This window comes from Opisthocomus hoazin, chromosome 30 (assembly GCF_030867145.1).
Source record: "Opisthocomus hoazin isolate bOpiHoa1 chromosome 30, bOpiHoa1.hap1, whole genome shotgun sequence".
In the NCBI taxonomy this organism is placed as follows: domain Eukaryota; kingdom Metazoa; phylum Chordata; class Aves; order Opisthocomiformes; family Opisthocomidae; genus Opisthocomus; species Opisthocomus hoazin.
The window spans coordinates 749,870-770,743 of record NC_134443.1 but is presented as its reverse complement, the minus strand read 5'-3'; the positions used below and the strand labels follow the sequence as shown (position 1 = coordinate 770,743).

Genomic DNA, 20,874 nt, shown 5'->3' with positions numbered 1-20,874 from the left:
CGGCGGCAGCCGAAACCAAAACACACGCTCCTGTTAAGCCCCCCATCACTCACACACTCCTGCTCTGCACCCTTCATTTGTTCATGGGGGGAGGGACAATTTGAGAGGAGGGTCCAGGGGCAGTCTCAGGGAAAGACCGTGTCCCACCCCAACGGGGCACCCAGACTGTGGCTTTCCAAAGGGTTCTTCCACGCTTCAGTCGTTCAGGTACAAACCGACTCCACTAATCACTACCACCCACACCACCCATTACTAATTCTAGTCAAACCTGGCAAAGCAGCTTGAGTTTTGCAGCCTTCTCGCTGCTTCTCCATTGATCCAGATATCCCCGGAGTCAGTCCTGCTAGAGTTACTGGTCTGTGATGCCAGATGGTGCTGGGAGGCTTTCAAAGACACGGCAGAGGGGCCAGGCTGATGGCGTTCTCTTGGTTAACCCAGGGTATCCTTTAGCCTTTGTGGACAGCCCTCAACTCCCCAGAAGCAAAGCCTTTCTTTCCAGGGCCGGGCTGTCCTTTCCACTGGTTTCCTTCAGCGCGAACAATACCAAAGTGTCCAGGAAGACTCCGCTACCTCATCTCATTACAGTGTGTCATGTGAACTCATCAGCGAGATCGATGTCGACAAACCAAGTCAATGCACTTTCAGACCAGAAAGACTGCTGGATTAAACATTTAGGGAAGGGAATGTTCATAACGTGCCCTACAGGTCCCACCAGCCACGGCCCCAAAAAGCCAGTGACAGGGTGACCGAGAGCCAGCAAAGATGCCACGCAGGGAGGATCGCGCTCCTCTAGTAATCAGAAATCCCCCTGCAGCACTCAGGGCATCTCAGCATCCCCAGCAGAGTTGTCCCACGCTGTTTCTTCTCTCCCACTCCCTGCCCGGGATCTTCTCGGCTCAAGGAGTTCCCTCTTGCCCTGCACTCTGGCAACCAGACCCAGACTGAAGCTCGGCACGTGCACAGTGCTGAACGCCCTGCTCCTGGCACCCGTGGGGCACCCGGCCTTATGCTTGGTGCTCTAAGGATGCTCTGCCTTTCCCATGCTTCCCCAGCAGCGCATGAAGAAGACACTGGCCACCACGGCCTCAGTGGAAGCCTGGCTTCCCGTACAAGCCGGCTGCAGCTGCTTGCCCTGCACCCCAGCAGCTCCTGTCAAGATCGTGCCCCGGCCTTGCAGGGCTCCGGCTCCCTTCAGTGTCCCGGCACTTTTCTTCTCGTGGTTACAAAAGCCGTCAGATGGGAGGACCTGGCACTTCTCTTGTTGTAAGAGCTGTGATTTGGGACGATCAGGCAGTCCCTAACCACACCTGGAACTCCTGAGGCCTGGATCGTAGCCCCATCTGCTAGATGCCACAGCTGTACAGCCTGGGAAGGACTGGAATTGTACGGTTGCTTCTAAGATTCCAGAATCGCCTCACACAGGTTGTCGCCAAAAAGGAAGAAAACACTGACCAAAGCCAATCATCTTGCTGTCCTAGAAATGGCGATCCAAAACAGGACCCTCTCCAGGAGGTCTCCGGGATCACAGCGGGCTGTGACCCAGCATCTCCCCCTGCGCTGGGACGCCTCTCAGGGTAGATTTCACCAGGTTCAGCCATTGTCCGATGATAGATGCCAACGAGTGAGAAAAGTGACTAATTCACCACATTTGCATAAAAGGGAAATTTTGGTCATAGCTTAACCTCTGTGTCTATGTCTCTGCCCGTGTTTTGTGCCATGTTTCTCTCTCTCTCTGCTTTTTCTCTGTGAAAAATCATCCTGGGGATGGGAAACCATCGTTGGGATGGGAACTCATCACTGGGGATGGAAAATCATTATGCAGCACAGGAAACCGTCAGCAGGATAGGAAATCATTGAGATGGGACGTTGTTGTGGTAGGAAAAATCCAACGCTCGCAAGGCTGGCTGAAGCAGGTGCTGGTGGAATGGTCGCCATGGGGACGGAACCTGTTTGCCCTCAACAAAGCCCACTGTGACACACAAGGCCGGCAGGTACAGCAGCAGGCACTGCTGCTGCTGGTGCTCCTGCCCTCCAGGTCATCCCCCGGATGGCTCTGCCTGCCAACATCTCCCTTCTTCGCTTCTCCCAACAGAGAAGTTCCCTCTCCGGCTGCCGATGCCATCGCAGGTGCCCACTGTGAGCTTCACCGCTCCGGCCATGCCGCCACCGCTCACTGTCTTCGTGCTGCCCTCTGCTCCGGGGCTGCCGGTGTCTGCTAAGCCTGCCCAGCTCCACCCCATCCCCTACCAGCCGGCGCAGGCCAGCGTCTGCCATGGGGTGCCAGGGCCCCCGGGGGCTGCGGGGCAGCTGCTGCAGCTCCCCACCGTGCTGCAGCTCCCCACCATGCCTGCTCCCGGTGCCCCTGCCCACGGCTGGGGACAGCAGCTGGGGACGGGGACGCTGGTGCCCCACAGGCCGATGGGGCTGGGGCAGGGGGCCGTGCTCCCGTGGGAGCCCCTCTGCCCAAAGGGCTCTGGTCCTCTGCACGCCCCTGCTCGCCCCGCACCCCTGACACCCCACCGCCCGAATGCTCAGCATTGGCTGCAGGGCCCCCCTCTGCTCCACACCCTGCCCGGCAGCACCCAGAACCCGGCGCAGGCCTCAAACAAGGATGGGGCGGCCATCAACGACAGCGACCTCGCCGCCAGCCCCCACCAGCCTGCAACGACTACTAAGCCCAAAGGTGAGTTTTGGGGACTGGCAGAGCCCCCAGGTGGGCGTCCAAACTGAGCAAAGCTCGCATTGCATGGCGGTTGCCTTGGCTTTCCTTGCTTCTTCAGCAGCGCTGACCACCACGGTGGCCCCAGCCAAGCCCGTGGACCCTCCTGAGCAGGGGCCAGCTGCCTTTGGCGAGGCCTTTCGTGAGCAGGCAGAGGACACCACCCTGAAGCAGATGCTCGCCTGGCTCGATACTGCAGATGGTGAGGCCACAGTCCCGGATGTCCCAGACAGCCCCAGCTTGACCGCCTTCCACCACGAGCTCCCCAGCCTCTCCGAGTACATGACAGAGGGCAGCTGCCCCAAGGAGCGAGCAGCCGTGGCAGGGCTGGGGGACAGCGAGGACACCATCTGCGATGGCGACGACTTGACAGCCGTCCTCAGCTTGGTCCCCGACTTCTCCATGTACGTGGCAGAGGGCAGCTGCCCCAAGGAGCGAGTGCTGGTGGCGGGGCTGGGGGACAGCAAGGACACCGTCCCTCATGTCCTTGACTTCCCCAACAGCCTCGCCAGCACTTTATCGGAGTGCCTGGAGGACGGCGGCTGCTCTGAGGAGCCAGAGGCCTTGGCATGGCTAGGGGACAGCGAGGACACCACCTTGATGGCCAGTGTCCCCAGCTCGACTGCCGACACCCGTGACGAGCTCCCTGACCTCTCTGAGTATGTGATGGAGGGAAGCTGCCCCAAGCAGCGAGCAGTGGCAGCGCGGCTGGGGAGAGGCGAGGACACACCGTCCCCCATGTCCTCGACATCCCCAGCTCGACTGCCTCCCTCAACGAGCTCTCCCACCTTTTGCACCACAGGGCAGATGGCGGCTGCAACAAGCAGCAAGTGGCAGAGATGATGGTGGTGGATGATGAAAACACCTTCTGCCACATCCCCGACAGCCTCGATCCCTGCAACCAAGTCCCTCACTTCTTGGCGTACGGGGTGGATGGCGAAGGGCTCGAGGACCGCCTGGCCATGGTGATGCTGGGGGACGCTGACCCCTTCTGGGGGGTGCTGGACTCCCCCGAGCAGGACCCCAAGGACAAGCAAGGCGGGCTGGCGGCAGACCTCCCCACCTGGCTGCCACTGGGACCCTCGCAGACTTCCAGGCAGAGCTCTCCGGAGAGTTCTCCAGAAGCTTCAGAGGACACTTCAGAGGACAGTCCTGTGGAGACCCCCCAGCAGGATCCCCTGTATAGTCTTCTGCACAGTCCTGTGCTGAGCCCTCTGCAATTCCCGCTGCTCAGTCCCGTGCACAGCCCCCCGGCTCTCCCCCAGCCTCACCCACCCTCCCCGGCCCCACCCATGGACGAGGCACAGCGCAGGCAGCCCCGTGGGCTTTCAACCCCCGGGACGCTGTCGCCGGCCGCTGTCTCCTGGCGGTGGTACCCAGATCGCGAGAAGTGGGCAGCAAGCAGACCAAGCGCCCCGCACCCGCCAGCACCCACAAGGCGCAAGAGACCTGTGCGCAGGACAACACCCCACCAAAGAAAAAGAAGAAGATGGGGATGTGCTAGGTGCCCACACACTCCAAAACCCTCTCAGAGCGGAAGCTGGACGGGGACAGCGTGGTAGTGGGTGGCAGCGGGCAGCAGGCAGCAAGCAGAGACCATCCAACGGCAGCAACGTGCCTGCCAAACGACCTAGACCCTCGGGGGACGCCGGGGGCAAAGGTCCTTCGCGCAGTGGGAGGGGACAGGTTGTGTCGGGAGACCAACATGGAGTAGCCAACAAGCACGGCTACCCATAGCCCAGCAGTCCGGCAGTGGCTCCCGCAGCACCCACGCGCAGACGAGATCTGGAGGCAGAGACCTGCACCGCCCCGCTCCAGTCCCGGCCCTGTCCCACATCCCTCTTTCTTGCTTCATTCATTAAAAGACTTGGATGTTGGATTTGCAGAGCCTCTCTCTGGCTGCGGTCGTTTGCACAGCGGGACGTGGGGTGGGGGATTTACCACAGCCCCTGTCCACCCCGTGGATGACTGAGCTGGGCTGGGGATGGCCACCAAAAGGACACATACGTGGGGCATCGCTCTGGCTGGTGGGCGTCCGGGCGAGAAACCACGCTGATGAGCATCAGCGCCGGGAGGACGCAGGCCTCCATCCCTGCCCGTGTGCCGGCATCACTGCCCCGGCACCGGCATCACCACCACGGCCCCGCGCCGGCTAGCTGGAGCCAGCCCTGGCGAGGTGCTGCGGCTGCCGCCGGGGGCTTGGCACGGACTGGCCGAGCGCAGAGGACTCTGTTTGCACCCAGCCGGTGAGCGGGCATTGCCGGCTGCGGCTCACACGACGAAATCCCGGAGCTGGCGCTGCACCGGCTGCCCAGCTCACTCCACCCCCTCCAAACCTTCGTCCGGCACTGCTTGGACCTCATCCAGCAAAACCGCCTGCCCACCGGGTCGGCCCAGAATGGCTTTCATGAAAAATTCACAAACGGCCTGTGCCGACCGAGCCCAGAGGACAGGATGCAAAGTAACAGAACTAGGGAGGCAAATGTTTTGTCATGTGCATGTCATGTCCCAGCCCTGCCGGCCACCCTAAGGTGGCTTTACACGGGGTTCGTGTACCCTTGGATTGTTCAGGTGTGAGATGACTTGACTAATCACCAGCACCCACACTACCCATTACTAATCCTAGTCAAACTTTGCAAACCACCTGTTTGTGACTGCTCGATTAGGAAGCTGGATAAAGTTTGGGAGAGTCAATTTCCTAGAGAAAATGAAGGACTGAGTAATAAAAAAGGTGAAGGAGATCAACATAGGAAAATAGATAGAAAAGATACTTGACTCTCAAAAAACTGACAAAGGGCACTACCAAAAGCAGAGACAAAACTCCAACACTGAAGAAAGGGAGAAGGAGAAGCAAAGCAGAAGCAAACCAGACCATCCTTCCCACAAGAGGAGGTGCTCTCACAGCCTGCAAACAAAGCAGCAAAGTGCACCTAAGCAGGAGTGTTGCACTGAAAGCAAGTACAGACCTTCCCATCAGGAAAGAGAATGGGACAAACAATGTCAGCTGCTCGGGAAAACATTCCTTTTCATAGATCGCGAAGAAGAGAAAGAACCGAACAAGGCAGGAATAGTTACTATCATTCTAGCGGAGTTAGAACTTGGAGCCGAGAAAGATACTCTCAAGATGAACCATGGAGATGGGAAAAATGCAGATGCGACAATGACGATTATTCCTTTCATGGAACAAGAGATGGCAGATTCCCACCCGGGGCCTTAAACATGAGGCTCCGTACAGAGCGTACCACAGGGGCACATCTCTCTGTGAAGGCTTTGGGGGTTACTTTTAAAGTCTGTAAGGAGGAAGGAGAGGAAAATAAGCTTTTCATAGGCTTGCTACCAGCCACTAAATTTGGACTGGTATTACGGCAGTGCCTTTGTGACAGAGCAGGTAAATCATAAATTGACTTCACTCATCACTGCCACATTGTGAGAAGTGTGGTAATAAGAGGGAAAGGTATTCTGGGGATATTTGAGGCAAATTGTGAGAAAAAAGGTGATGTGGAAGGACAAGAGGTTTCCTAGAAAGCCATTGTTGTCACTGGTAGCAGGGCAGAAAGGAGAAAAAGTGGTAAAATCTTCAGCTGATCCTACTGCAGAAATGTAATACAAAGAAAAAAGGCACACCCACATGAAATGTTCAGAACAACATTTTATAGACAAGTGTAACACAGAACAGTATGAGAAAACCAGCATCTAAGTTTCTGTCCTGTTATCGTCATGAGCCTAAAAGGCCTTGCAAGAGTCCCTTTAGATTTTCAGGTGAGTTTAGTAATGGAGAATAGATCCTTGGCCCCAAGCCTTCTGGTTGCATTATTTTTGCAGTTGGTTGTAGGAGTAGTTTTGGTGTAAAGTAGTATCATTTCTGACCCTAGTAGTAGGGCATGCAGCAGTACCCTTCTTGGTAGGGTGTGCTACCAGGCCCTTCGCCCGGCAGGGCTGCGGGACCTCCGCCGGGATTGGCTCCTTGTCGCCCAGCAGACAGAGCTGTTGTGGCAGTGGCTGCGCGGTGGCTCTGGCATCTTGTCCCCACGGGCGATGCCCTCGCAGAGCTGTGCGTGCGCAGAGAGGCCCCGTGCCCCTGTGCCAGGCAGCAGGGCTCCGTCGGGAGCCCCCGGGAGCTGCCGTGGGGCTCTTCCCAAACCCTGCGCAGCACCAGCCCTCGCCGTCCCTCGCCAGTGAGCTGCACTGCCTCAGAGCAGCGTTCAGAGCTGGGAAAGATGGGCAGATGAGCCCAGCACACACCTGGGCTTCCTGACCTTCTGCACCTCCCTGCATCTTTTCACTCATCCATCCCGCAATACTTTTTCTCTCTTCCTCTTCTTCTCTTCCACGTGGCTTTCACGCCCCTCTCCCCAGGCCTTTTTTCTCTTTCCGTTTCTTCTGTTTTATTTGTTCTGGGGAAAGCCTGCAAACCTTTCCATCCCACAGCAGTATTAGTTAGGGGAAGCCATGACCCACTGCAGTCGCTTCTGATTTTAACCAGAGTGAGCTCTTTTTACCTTCCATCCTCTGAACTGCTTGCCGGTTCTTCTGGACGCTCCAGGGACTCTGCTGCGCTCTCAGGGGTGGCTGAGGGCAAAGCTGGAGGTGCCTACAACAGAAATGTTGAAGTTGGCAGGTGGCAGGAGATGACCTGGAGTGGTAAGCACCTGCTTGCCAAATGGCTACCTCAGCTCTCCAGAGGAGGTCCCTTTGGCTGGCTCCATCTCGCACAGTTCCCCCGCCCCCCCAGAATAGACTTGATGAAGCTCTGACCAAGTAGCACCTGCGGAAAAGGCCTCTGAAGTTGCCAGCTACTCCCCTCTGTCTTTTTCTGGCTATTTTGGTGGCCATTTTGTCTGATTAAGCACGTGCCCACAGCATGTGAGAAACAGCCTGGCCAGCTTTCCTTACTGTGTATCATCTGGGTGGGCTGGAGGTATAACCCAAAGACACACCAGCTCTCCTGCCAGGCAGAGGCACAGCAGTGACTTGGCCTCATCAGACACTGCCCTCCTACGCCAGACATGCTGTCCCAGTATTTGGGGACCTGACACACCTCTCCTGTGTCAGATCCCACTGCCCTGTCTCTCCCAGCTGCTTTGAGGACGCTGAGCAGAGACGGTTGTGCCTGCGGCAAGGCTTCTGCCTGGTGCTCGCTGTCTGCTTGGACTGCAGGGATGCTTTGCTCTCCCAAACGCAGATCTAGAAGGAAAAAGCACATGCAGCGAAGTGACTGCTTGGAAGTAAAAACCAGCTCAAGCAAAACACACCCAAAGCCCTCCACCACTGATGTTTTCAGCCCTCTGATGCTCTGTCTGCAGGCTTCAGCTCATCTTCAGAGCAAACTGTTCACACCCCGAGAGGCAGTGGCCAAACAGAGGCCAGCGGAGAAGGAGGGCTCAGAGGACAACACTAGATGCCCAGCCCCACCAGAAATGATGCCGAGGTTTCTGGTGTCCCAGGTCCCAGCCCGAGACAACGCTCAGTCCCTCCTCTTACCTCTGGATCTCTCCGTGGGGGCTGGTGACGCTTTGGCTGCTGGACAGGAAAGGTCAGTTGTCTCCTCCCCAAAGAGTTCCCTGCAGTTCTCCATCATGAACTCCACCAGCACCTTCACCTGCACACATCAAACCCTTGGCCTCAACCCAGCTGCCTGAAAACGGACCAAGCAGCCTTTCCCACTCCTGACCCTTGCCTCTGCAAAGAAGGCTGTGGCTGTGGGGCTGCTCTTCCAGGCAGACCCCCACCCACCAGCACTTGCTCTAGGGAGGCGGCACCCAGAGACCTCTGAGCAGCCCAGCCGTGATGGGCTGACAAGGCTGCAGCCGGCTGGTCAATAGAGCGTACCTTCTCCGTCACCTCCAGAACGGCTTCCAGAAGGAGCAGCTCCTCGTTGGGTGGGCTCAGCAGGTTTGGCGCAATGCAGATGGCCAGGTTGCTGAAGGTCATCCTGCTGGTGGCTGTGTGGTGGCCGATGTGCTGGAGGAGGCACAGCAGCTGCTTCAGGAGGAGGAGATTGGCTGCAGGCAACTTGCTGGCCACGCTGAGGGAAGGGGACACAAGGTCAGTGAAGCCCATGTTGCCCACAGCCATCCGCCAGGCTTGCCCAAGGCAGGAGGTCCAGCAGCTACATTGCACAGCTCTTCAGGGGCTCTCAGCCAGCAGTCAGGACTCCTGAGCAACAGGCAGGCTGCTGCCCACACTTACGCTTTCAGCTCTGCCATCTTCTCCTCCTTTCTTGGCTGCTCCATGACTGCCATCCACTCCTTGTAGAGGTCGTTCACGAGGAGCTTGGCGGGGATGCTGTGCAGGAAGTCCTGCAATACCAAGGGATGCAGCTGAGCCTCTGAACGCTCCAGGCCAGCCAGGAGCTCCTCCAGTTGCACGTCAGAAGTGCTCACTTTCAAGAGGACGGCCAGCAGCAGCACAGGCTGGCTTGACAAGTCGATGTCTACGCCGTGGTCCAGGGCCTCCTTCAGCTGCCGAAGGGCGGTCCCGCTGGCAGCTCTGCGGAATATCCCCTCTGTCAACGGCCCTTCCTGCCGCAGCACAGCCAGCAGCTCCTGCAGGAGCGGCAGGAGGACAGCTGCTTGGCTGAGGAGCTGCCTTCTGACAGTGGTGGCCACGGCCAGAGCTCTGCCCCAGAGCTGGCTCCTAGCTGGGGCTGAAAAATTCAGTCCTGCAGTCCCAGAGCTCCTGGGGACACTGCCTCTCTGCAGCAGGAGGGAGGGCTGGGGACCCCCTGTCCCGCCTGCCTCACCTGCAGGGGCTGGGGCAGCGTGCTGTCCTCCCCGCACAGGGCTGCCAGGGGCAGCCCAAAGACCGCCCTGCTGCAGCCGCAGCCTGCCTGCCCGGGCGCCGGGGCAGCGGCCGGGCTCCGCCGCAGAGCCAAGGGCCAGGGCAGCCCCCTCCTCCTCCTCCCGCTGCTCCCTCCTGCTGCAAAGGAAAACAGAGCAAGAGCCCGTCAGTGGCGACCGCCAGCCCAGCGCTCCCGCAGCCTGCCCGGCCCTGCCTGCAGCGCGGTGCTGAGCGGGGCGGCAGGACGGGCAGGGAGCGGGCAGCTGGAACCGCTCCGGCTCAGCGGCTCCGGCTCGGAGCCTCCCGAGCCGGCATGCCACCGGGACAGCCTGGCCCAGCCCTCGCCCTGCCCTCCTCCAAGCTCTGCGCAGCACCAGAGGCTCCGTGTCCTCGCAGAACCACCTCCAGCAGTCACTGCCCAGCGCGTGCCCTTGCTCCTCCGGCTGATCTCCTCCCGTCGGGTGCCAAACCTGCATGGTGACACTCAAGGGACAAGTGAGCACAGCTCAACCACTTGCAGGAGGTTGCCTTTCTTTCCAAAACCCACCTGCTGAGCCGCAAAGTCCCCCTGCATTGCCAGATGGTGCTGTCGGAAGCCCTTGCTTGGGATCAGCCTGCAAAATCCAGGCTGTGCTTAGAGAAGCCCCACAGCAGAAAGGGCCACGGGAGCTGCCACCCGGCACCAGCAGCCTGAGCATGGCAGAGCCAGCACCCTCCACCCTGCCAGGCCCTCTGCCCCATGCAGCAGATGTCTTCCTGGCATTGCCAGCAAGGAGGTGCCGGCGCTCCTGGTGCTCCCCAACCCTCTTAGTTCCTTGAGTTGCACCACAGGACCCTCCCTCCCTTGCTCCCTCCCGCATAAGCTAACCCCACTGGCCACACATCCCTGGAACGCCGGCAGAGGCAGAGGTGGGTGAAAGGCAGCCGTTCTCACCTTTGCCTGGCCCTCCATCAGCCTCTCCAGGCTCCTGGCACTGAATGTCCTCCACTGGGCAAGAGATGAGGAGTGGAAGGTGAGCAGTGATGCTTCTGCTGCTTGGCTGGAGGACCAGTGCTCAGGGACAGAGCCCAAACCAGAGAGACACTCACGGCATGGCGGCAGCTCAGCTCCTTCCTGAGGTGCTTAACTGATGGGAGATGGGTCACTCGGGCTCTCTTGGCTCCTTCTGGTGTCCTGTGCATCAGGAAGGGAAAGATAAAGAGCTGGGTGAGCCCCAAGCCTCTTATTCTCTCTTGTCAGGCAGCTCTGCCCCAGAGCTGCCGGCAGCTGTGGGTGTCCTTCTCCCCAGCTGGGGAGCTGTGTTCCCCCATCCGGCTGCGCCTGGAGCATCCCCCCGGCTTACCCCAGCAGCGTGCCCACCCAGAGCTCCTTCAGCGCCCGGGAGCTGCAGAGAGAGAGGAGAAACAGCGTCAGGCCCCAATGACCCCCAGCCCCCAGGCAGAGGCGAGCGCCCACGTAGCCCTGCCATGGGGGAAGGACGCAGGGCAGGACAAAGCCCCGTGGGGCAACACAGAGGTGCTGCCTGAGGCCTGGCTCCCTCTGTCCTGCCAGAGCAGCTGCTTTTGCCCTTCCCTTCTGGGGACCAAAAGGTGACTCAGGCATGCATGACATCGAATCGTCCCCCGATCCCTCCCTGCCCAGGTTCTGCACGGAGGGCAGAGACCATTGGTAGCATGGCTGGGCATGGCTGGGAACCTCTCCAGCCCAGCCACGGGATCTGGCAACACGACTCACCGGAAATTGGCCATGCAGGAGCCGGTAGGCCAGATGAAGATGAGGGAGGTCCTGTCCTCATTGCTGCCTTCCTCTTGCTCCTCCTCTGCCTCCACTACTGCCTCTGTCTCCCCGCTCAGCACCCACAGCTGCTCCAGGGCCAGGTGCAGCTGTGGGTGCATGGTGGTGCCACTTCTGCAGAGAGGAGAGGATGGCAGTGAGCTGGAGGTGGCCGCCCTGGGGTTCCCTGAGGTGAGCCCTGTCCCCACCTGCCCTTGACAATGACATTGGGGCATCCAGCACCGAGGTCCCCAGGCCTGGGGATGGTGCCAGGGTGTCCCCGCCCTGCTCCCAGGGCCACGATGGGGGAAAGGCAGCCGGGCTCTCAGGATCTTACCGCAGCTTGGCGACCACCAGTTCCTCCGGGAGGAGGAGAAGCCGCCTCTCGCTCCTCTTGCGGCACCGGCTCAGCCGCACGTCTGCGCTCAGCACCAGCTCGGCGTCGGTGAGAGCCTCCCTGCAGAGCAGAGCGCGGTGGCCATGAGCGACGCCGCTGCTGAGGGGCCTGGCTGTGCCTGCGTCCTTGCACCCCGTCGCAGCCCACCTGGAGCCGCAGCAGCAGCTGGCCTGGCCCATCCCGCCCGGGACAGGAGGACCCTCGCCATGCGCAGCGCTGTCTGACGCCGGGGACGCAGCCGGCCGGCGCCAGCGGGGCTGGGGAGCGGGGTGCCGGTGCCGGTGCCTGGGCAGCGCTGCTCGGCCAGAGCCGGCCTCCTCCCAGCGCTGCTGCGGGCCAGCACCGCTCCGTCCTGCCGGCACTGGGGCTGTTGGCTCCAACTGCCCAACGGACACTGTGGCGGGGCTGGGGCGGGGCTTGGATGGGGATGGGGCTCTCTCCAGTATGGCCACCTCTGCCTGGCACTGGGAGCCCAGCGCTGGGCACAGCAGAGGGGAAGGATCACCCCCCTGCGCCTGCTGCCAGTGCCAGGCTGCCGGCAGCCTGCCCTGCCTCAGGGCCCTTTGCTGGCCCCAACGCCGTCGGCTCGGGGCCCACCATGACCCCCGGGCTCTGCACAGCCACTTTCCAGCTGCGTGTCCCCAGCACAGACTGGGGCAGGGGCTGGTTCCTCCCCGGGGGCAGGACTGGGCTCTGGCCCCGCTTTGGCTGCACGAGGCTCCTGCCAGCCCCTCTCTCCAGCCTGTCCAGGCCCCTCTCTCGGCAGCACGACCCTCCGGCCACGAGCCTCTCCTCCCAGTCCGTGCCATCTGCCAGCGGTCTGAGGGTACACTCTGCCCCGTCGTCCAGACCACTGCGTGGGAGCAGGGCCCCAGAGTGCAGCGCAGGGGGCTGCAGGCAAGCACTTTGATAGGACATAACTCGTCACTGTTGTGTCCCATGTCTCACACAACAGCCACGGCATGAGAGGTCCCTTCCACCCCCTACCATTCTGTGATTCTGTGATTCTGTGAAAGGGAAGCATTAGCCTTTGTGCACTGCAGAGACACCAACTTCGGTAATGGTGAGACACCAAAGACAAGTGACTTTCCCCAGGCCTCACCAACCATGCACTGATGTTTTCCAATGTCCCCTCATGAAACTACAAAAAAAAATCTCTACAAACATAAATGGCTCGTGCCTGGAACCATTCCCTGGAATGCAAGCCAACTGGCACGTTTACCCTCATCCAGTTGATTGCATTTTGTTCTGCAAAATTTGGAAGCAGCACAACATGCATACGCATGTGTATCTTACATGTACACGCACACACTTTTAGGATAATGAAGACTGCAGGAGACCATTTAGAGCATTCTTTAAAAAATTACACTGCATCTGTCCCTTTTGTAAATACAAATGCCAAGGCTTTTGATAGACGGCATATTTATGTAATTACAAGCATATAAACACAGTATATGTATTTTCCATAATTAAGCAGCTATTGAATCCTGCCCCTTCACTGACAATAAATACCTCAACAGTTACCTGAGTACCCCACACCAATACCAACCATAATGCAACATAGCTAAAAAGCCTCCACTGAAGAGGAAAGCAGCTTACCAACTCTGCAATTCCTTCTTGAGCTTTTCTTCTCGAGCCTGTCGTATCACCTCCTCACATGTTCTGCTTGTTCTGGTCTGGCTGTGGCCGGCAACAAAAGCGCCACGCGGCCGCCCCTCCCCCCGCCGGGGTGCGGAGGAGAATGGAAAGAAACAGGCAGAAACTGGTGGGTCGGGATAAGGGCACTTTAACAGAACAGCAAACAGAGGGAACAGGAACAACAACGATACAGAAAAGGGGAATACAGAGAACAAAACAGACCCCACAACAGAGGCGCTCTCCCGAACCGCCGCTGCTGCGGTCCTTTTTTGGAGTCTTTTGGAAGGCCTCTGTCTCAAATCAGAAATTTGAGACCTTAGTCCTCATCTAGGTGACTTCATGAGCTGTGCGACTGCAGTTGGGTGTAGAAGTGCTAGAGTGCACGTCTGTTCTGTGGGATTTTGGAACAGGTTGAAATGCTGTTTGTAATTGGGAATGAATGTAAACTTTTGCTGGCACATGGAAGTCCTTCTGGAGTCGGAGTCACCAGTTCAAGAAAGCTGAGATACTGAACTGCGTGTGACAAGGAGGAGAAAATGCTCTTCTTGGTGACTCTCTGAGACACGGACAACTGAAGGCTCGGGGTTTGTGTGTTCGGGCCTTCTTCATCTCGCCTTTCCAATTCGTGCCTGCTGAAAACATGAGCTTCTGTTACTGTAATGAAAAGCAGCCGTTGTTTTACTGGCATACACTGAAAGCTACAGCAATTGCAGAGTTGCTAGCTACCATCATCTGACACCCGAAGCACAACAAATGGGTTCTGAAGGCTTTATCCGAATGTACAGCTGTTAAATATGGCACTCCCTGAAAACACGGCTTGTTCCATAGTGGTTTAACTTGTTCCCGGCTGGCAAATGGCACAGGAGCACAATGAGGTCAGGCTGCCAAAAGCCGAGCTGGCGCTCCTGAGGAAAATGCCTGTTGATTGCAAATAGGCAAATGTGGTGTGTTTTTGAAATCCTGGTCCACACCACATCACACCACCACTGTTTTGAACAAGCATTAATGCCATCATCAAGACCAACCCGGGTTGTGCATATTTACACACAATCTCCAGGTGTGTAACACCTTCCTGGGGAAAGGGACATGCTATTAATATAAACACTTTATGTAAATGAGTCTTTCCCTGTTTCCAGTATCCCTGGGTACCTAGACATTGGCTGAGGACCTCCATGAGACCCCCGGCCCCTGGAGCAGCAGCTGGAGGATGGCTAGGTCGAAGGACCCCGATGGGAGCCCTGCAGGGCCTCATCCCTTGGACCAACGGCACCTTCCCCTGGCACACCGAGCATCTCCTGGGCTGGAACAGGGATGCTCTGGAGAGTTTGTGGCAAACCCCTGGGGAAGAGCTTCTCCCCCCGCCTCTCCCAGGGCCTTTCTGGGCTCTGTTGCTGTTCCCGAGGACAGCCCCAGCCGGTGGGTGCCGTAAGCACGGCAGGAGAGAACAGGCAGCAGCCCCAACGGTCAGCACTGCGGGGATGCTGGGACCCGGGGAGACGGCCAGGCTCTGCCAGCCCAGCCCCGTGGGTGTGAGACAGTGCCCAGGAGAGGGGATTTATAGCCCTTTTCCCAAAGTCTTTCTTTGTGCTTCACGCATTAACCAGCGGACCCACACTGCTGGAGGGTAAAATATCCTTCATATACTTTTGTAAACACCTCTGATTTCCTGCATTTTTTTACTGAAAAAGGCAGGGTTTTAACTCTGTTAGTTGCTTCTCTTTTAACCAAGGCATTGCTTGGGACCAACAGTCAAACCAGACAGGTGACAACCAAAAGCTGACCTTGGACCCTTTTGTGCTGTCTGGGGGCCTTGCACACGAACTCATCCCTGGCTATGTTTGCTCAGCGACTCCCCCGACACTCTGATAGACCCCAGGCCCTGCTGCGTGCCCAGAGATGGAGTCAGGTGCTCACAGAAACAGAGCTCCCAGCTACTGACGTGCGGAATCAAACTTCACAACTCAGAGAGTTATAAAGCAGGTATGTTTATTGCGGCGCCGGGTGCAAGGGGGATCGCTACTCCTAACATGCACACCGAGTCACGAAGCATGCACCTATTTATTACAAAGCTTATCTAAGTAGGCTGGACTATTGTAATTATTTCTAGGAATTCATTATCATACTCCACCCCCGTTTAGCACTTGCGCAGTGTCGTCTGGTGGTCGTCTGTGGGGGTCTTCTGGATGAAGACTCGTAGTCTTCCTCGCTGTGTGCTTTCACCTTTGGCTTAAAAATTCCTGAGTTGTCTGTGTTGGCTGAGTCCCAAACCACAGAAACAGTTTCAGCTAGAGAGTTGCTTCTTACAGACAACAAAGTTCTGGTTATCAGTCCTTGTTTCTCTTAGTCTGTCTCACAAGCAGTCCTTGTTAGCTACATTTGAGCCACAACATTCCTTGTTAGCAAGGTTACAAAGAACAGAACTAAACTGAATAACAGTGTTTAACTCTTACTTTAACATAGATGCAAAATTATATAACAAAATTAAACTAAAGCTATAGCAAAATTGAACTAATTTTCAATTCCCCACATCAGTACTTTACGGGAACCCAAACTGCCCTGGAGAAGACCGGGCTGTAAAACCACGGCTGCAGACGGCTGCGCAGGATGGGTACGGCAGCTGCCATCGGCTCTTCGCTCCTCTTCCAACGCCACCCCTGAGCACCTTCCCCTCCGCACAGCCCAGCTGGAGCTCGGTGTCCTCTGGACCTGGAGGGAGCTCCAGCTCAGCCCCAGCTCAGCTCTGCACACCAGTTGTCATCGGCCTGGCTATCTGCCTGCTGTTGAAAACAAGGCGTTCTTCTTACTGCCCTTCAAACCCCAAACCACTTCAGCCCTGCTCTTCCCTGTTCCTCAACTGTTCTTCTCTTTTCTCCGTCCCTCTGCCCTGCTCCCTGTCCCGTCTCTCTGTCCCTCTGCTCTCCCGGGGCCTCTTCTGCCGCTCTGCCCCCCGCCTCGGCCCCTCGCCCTGCCCGTGTCTGTCCGTCCCTCTGTCCTCCTCCTGCCCTTCCCCTTCTCTCCCTCTCCCTCTGTCCCTGTCCCCATTCCTCTCCCCGCACCCCAGCCCCTTCCCCTCCGTCCCTGGGCCGGCTCCTGGCCAGGGTTTGCCCTTCCCCCAGCCCCTGCCCTGCTCCCCCCCCGCTCTCCCCTTCCGTCTGTGTGTCTGCCGTCCCTGCCTGCCCCAGCCCTAAACCAGCCCTCTCTGTTCCTCTCTGCCCTCCCCCTGCTCCTCCCCCCTCTTCTTCCCCCTGCTTCTCCTCCTCCCTGCTCCCCAGGGCCAGGCTGCAGGAAGGAGCGCCCCGGGCATGCTGGGAGCTGTAGGCCTGGGGCCTGCCCTGGGGCAGGGGCTGCTGGGTGGCCATGTTGGTTCCCGGGGCATGCTGGGAGCTGTAGTCCCGGGGCAGGGGATGCCAGCGGCCATGTTGTGTGGGAGGGGCAGGCTCTGCTGCAGGCCCCGGCTGAGGTGAGGGCTGGGGCTGCCCATGAGGGGAGTGGGGCCCTGGGGCGGGCACTGGGGGCTCTGCTGCCTGCTGGCCGCACCGGGGGGGGGGGGAGCTCCCCGCTGGAGCCGGGAGGACCTTGAAAACATCACCACAGCCCCAGCCCAGCACAGCCTCGAATGTCTGATTCACCTGGTGGCTGACAGGAGGCCTTGCTCCCCGCGGGCAGAGGGGCCTGGAGACTCTCTGGTTGCCGGACCCCAGGAACACTGCAGGACCCCCCCGGGGAGCAGGGCCCTCCATCACACCATGCTTCCCAGCCCGGATGGGTCGGCCAGACCCACAGCAACCCAGAGCCCCATCACCACACTTCCCCAGCCCCACGGGGACACCACCTCAGCCCTGTCCTGCTGCCCAGGGCATCCCACCCGAGAGGCCGGGTCTGCGTACTGCGGGCCCTACCCAGGCCGTGCTGCTGTGGCCGAGGCAGCCCTGCTGACAGAGCGCTCTGGCTTGCAGCACTGCCCTGGCGGTCTGGGAGGTGATGTTCTCCATACCCCAGACCTTGGAGAAAGTTTTGAAGGATCTATCCATCCATCCAACTCAAGGGCTGGCAGAACATGCTCTTCTGCACGTACCTGGAGGACACCTGCATCCTTCGCCTGGCTGTGAGTTACCAGAAATAGCCCCGATGCTTGTGTCCTGCGCTGCCTGTGGGAACCAGGAGCTGCACACTGCCCCGCCAGCTCTGCCGGTCGCTCACTGCTGCGTTTCTTTCAGCTGCTGGCCTCCAGTGATTCAGAAGATGAGGACTGTTCTCCAGAGTACAAAGTCTGGAGGTTCCTGAGGCATCCAAGCCTGCTGATGCTCTCCCTGGTGCTCACAGGCCTGGCCACACTGTCGCAGAGAAGCGAGGTGGTGAGCAGCGCACAGTCAAGGGGAGCCATGTTAGCAGCCAGGGGCTGGGGCAGTGGGTAAGGTGGTGGCTTGGCCTTGGCTGGGAGTCAGATGGTGGGGTGACTGCTCCAAGCGCCCTCCTTGCCGTGGTGGGGCCCAGTGCCTGCCTGGCGACCTTTCCTGGCACGGACCTTTTCGTAAAAAGGGAGTTCTCTTTTGCATACAGGCCAGAAAAATGCAGGTCTTCCTGCCAGACATGATGAAGATCCTGCAGAAGGGCGACGCACATATCAAGACAAAGGCCCTGGCTGTCATCCAGAACATAATGCGTCGCCTGAAGAAGACGGAGGCCAGCCCCATCGCTGTGCAGCTGGCAGAGAAGCTCCTGCCCCTCTTTGACGAGGTGAGGCTGATGGGGGAGCCCGAGCCCCGCAGATGGGCACTGAGCAAGGGCAGCTGCCCTTCAGCCCAGCCCTGCGAGCAGCGCTTGGAGCAGGGTCTTCTCCTCTCCTTTCTGCCTTGGGCTTCTGTGGGTTGGCTTGTGGGTTCTGCAGCCCAGCCCAGCTGCTCCCTGGCAGCTGCTCCCAGAGCCCCGAGGGCTCCCCAGCTGTGCTGCAGGGCAGGAACATACGTTCTCCCCAGACCCTGTGGCAAGGGGCTGAGGCTGAGCCTTTGGGGCATGACCCATAGGCATTGCTGAGGAGTAGCCCCCAGTCTCCTCCTCAGCCCCTCCGTGGGGAGCTCGTCCCCAGCATGGCTGGTGCACTGGTGGGGAGTGCTGGGTGTCTGGGAGAGCGCTCTGAGGCACAGACACTGCCTGGAGGAGACTCTGGAGTGGCCTTTAACGAGCCCAGGGCAATTCAGCCTTGGCTGCAGGTCTGGCCCACAGCTCCAGTGTGCAGAATACGACCCCGGAGCATCTGCCCTCCCATCAGCCATCCCAACACTACTGCTCACTGTGGGCAGAGAGCTGCTGTTGCTGAAGTCCTGTTGTGCTTCTCCCTACCAGGAGCTCAGCCAGCTGAGAGAGATCTCCATCTGCCTCTTCAGAGACCTGATGAAGACTGTGCTGGGGAACAACAAGAGACGGATGAAGACGAATGCGCGAATGGGCCTGCTCCCGCTGTTCTTCCGCATGAGCGACCAAACGCAGAGCGTGGCCAAGGTACAGCTGTCAAAGCTCAGCAGCGGTGCAGGGAAGAGAGCCCCAGGCATGTGGGCCAGGGCACGTCCCAGCTTCCTAAGGGTGGGATCGCCCCAGGGATAAAGCCAAGAGGAGGGGGACACCAGGTCTCCTTCCCCAGACCGTGGTGCCTTCTCCCAGCTTCTGCTGCTCTGCAGGCCTCCAGGGAAGCCCTCCTGGCTGAGGCAGAGCTCCTCAGTTGGAACCAGCTCAAGCACCTGGTGCGGACCCAGCAGACATGGAGGATCGGCAAGTGCTTGGTGAGGACAACCCTCAGGGCCCAGGCTGGGTGAGGGCTGCTCCCCCAGGTCTCAGCAACAGGGGGTGCTGGAGGAGGGCCTGCTCCGGCTGGCCGGGGAGGCTCTGCGACGTGCCCATGCCCGTTTCTCTCTGCAGCTGGTGCAGGACAGGAGCAGGGCTGAGGAATACCTGGATCAGAGCCTGCCGTACTTGCGGGATGCCCAGGCCTCTGTGCAAGAGGCGGCCGTCAGGTTAATCGGTGAGCCACAGCCCCCAGTCCGTCTCTGGGCAGCCTGGCCCCAGCCCCCACTGCTGCGCTGGCAGCGAGGAGCAGCCCTGGGGCTGCCGGAGCCCCGGCTGCCCTGTGCAGGGCCTGGGCCTCCCTCTGCCCCCCTGCCCACGCCGGTGGGCTTGGTGGCACCTTGCTCAGCCCCCCCCTTGGCTTCTGCTCTTCCGGGGGGTCACCCTGCTGATGGGGGGAGGCTATGCAGCCCAGATGACAGGGCCGGGGGCTGCGCTGCTGGGAGCGTGCTGGGGAGCAGGGGGTCTGACAGAGCTTTTTGCCTAGGGCTTGCCGCGCGGCCCTCTTCTCCAGACGGAGCAGCCTCCCCTCCAGGGACCAGAGCAAGGAGATGCTCTGTGAGATCTGCAGCGGTGAGTAGGGAGCGTGGTCTGGAGGGGATGCCTGGGGGTCTCTGCAGGCACGGGGGCTCATCTCGGCTCTGTTTCTGTTGGTCACAGCCCTGCAGACCTTGGAGGAAGACAGTGAACCCTCCGTCCGTGCCCTGGCAGACCAGACCATCCACATCTTGCTCTCTCCCAGGGTGCAGCCGAGGTCGGGATGGACCCTGCGAGCGCTGTGCTGCTGATGCTGCTGAGCCAGGCAGAGGTGCAGCTCCTCTCTGGATCACGACTCTCTCTCAATAAAGCTGGAACAACAAGCCCAAACCCACGGTGTCCTTCAGATGTGCAGCGCCGTGAGCGTGCTGAGCAGACAGTGTTGCTCCTGGCCTCTTTCGCTGCCGGCCAGACAGCTCATCCCTCAGCACACCCTGGCCCTGGTGAAGACTGTGGTGGGGAACAAGAGGCAGATGAAGCAGAAAGTGTGAAGGGGCCTCACCCACCCCCACACTGGTGAGGCAGAAGAACTTGTCCATCAGCACTCAGTAAGGTGTTCACTCGAGTCTGAGAGTCCTGTGGCACTGCACCGTGTGCTGACATTGTTAGCGAGACTTTTTTGTGGAGAACCAAAACCAAGCAAGAAACAAATTTATGTTTTTTTTTCTTTTGCTTTTAAAGAAATTACTCAAGGTCTGAAAGGAAAAGTTTTTTAATTTGCAAGCCTAAAAAATCAGTGAGAAAGAATAACGGGGCATCACATACATGCAGTGGCTTAAAAATCAGCAGTTGGTTTCAGTTACAGTCTCTAGAGTTAGATACAACAACCCTTACCCCGATGCAGTAACTAATACGTACCGGGAATCCCCATGGCAAGCACGGACAACATGGCTCCACACAAAAAGGGTCAAACAACACAATCGCACATTTTCAGGGAATTTGCCCTCTGTTTCTGGTAATGCCACAGAATTTCTGCCTGAACCTTCATAAACCATTAATCTCTATGCCTTAGGTTCTTCATCTGGTAAAGGAGAGCTTTTAAAAAGCTTCTTAGAGATGTTTTAAGGAGTTATGAAGTGTTGAAAAAGAATTTGACATGGTGTCAGGGAAAGCCTTGAAATAAAGTGCACAACAGTACCAAAACTTAGTTCCAATAAGGAACTTTTGGTGGGCTCCCTGGTTCAGCCTCTG

General features: G+C 58.7%; 1 protein-coding gene across 1 annotated transcript; it reads left to right on the top strand.

The window, feature by feature from the left end:
* Positions 1-16,730: 16,730 nt before the first annotated feature.
* Positions 16,731-20,624, top strand: LOC142365002 (maestro heat-like repeat-containing protein family member 7). Its single transcript, XM_075445345.1, has 9 exons — positions 16,731-16,768; positions 17,265-17,413; positions 17,526-17,663; positions 17,869-18,045; positions 18,652-18,807; positions 18,984-19,085; positions 19,222-19,324; positions 19,634-19,719; positions 19,807-20,624. The coding sequence occupies exons 2-9, from the start codon at positions 17,366-17,368 to the stop codon at positions 19,990-19,992; spliced, it is 996 nt and encodes a 331-aa protein (XP_075301460.1). The 5' UTR covers positions 16,731-16,768; positions 17,265-17,365; the 3' UTR covers positions 19,993-20,624.
* The last annotated feature ends 250 nt before the right edge of the window (positions 20,625-20,874 follow it).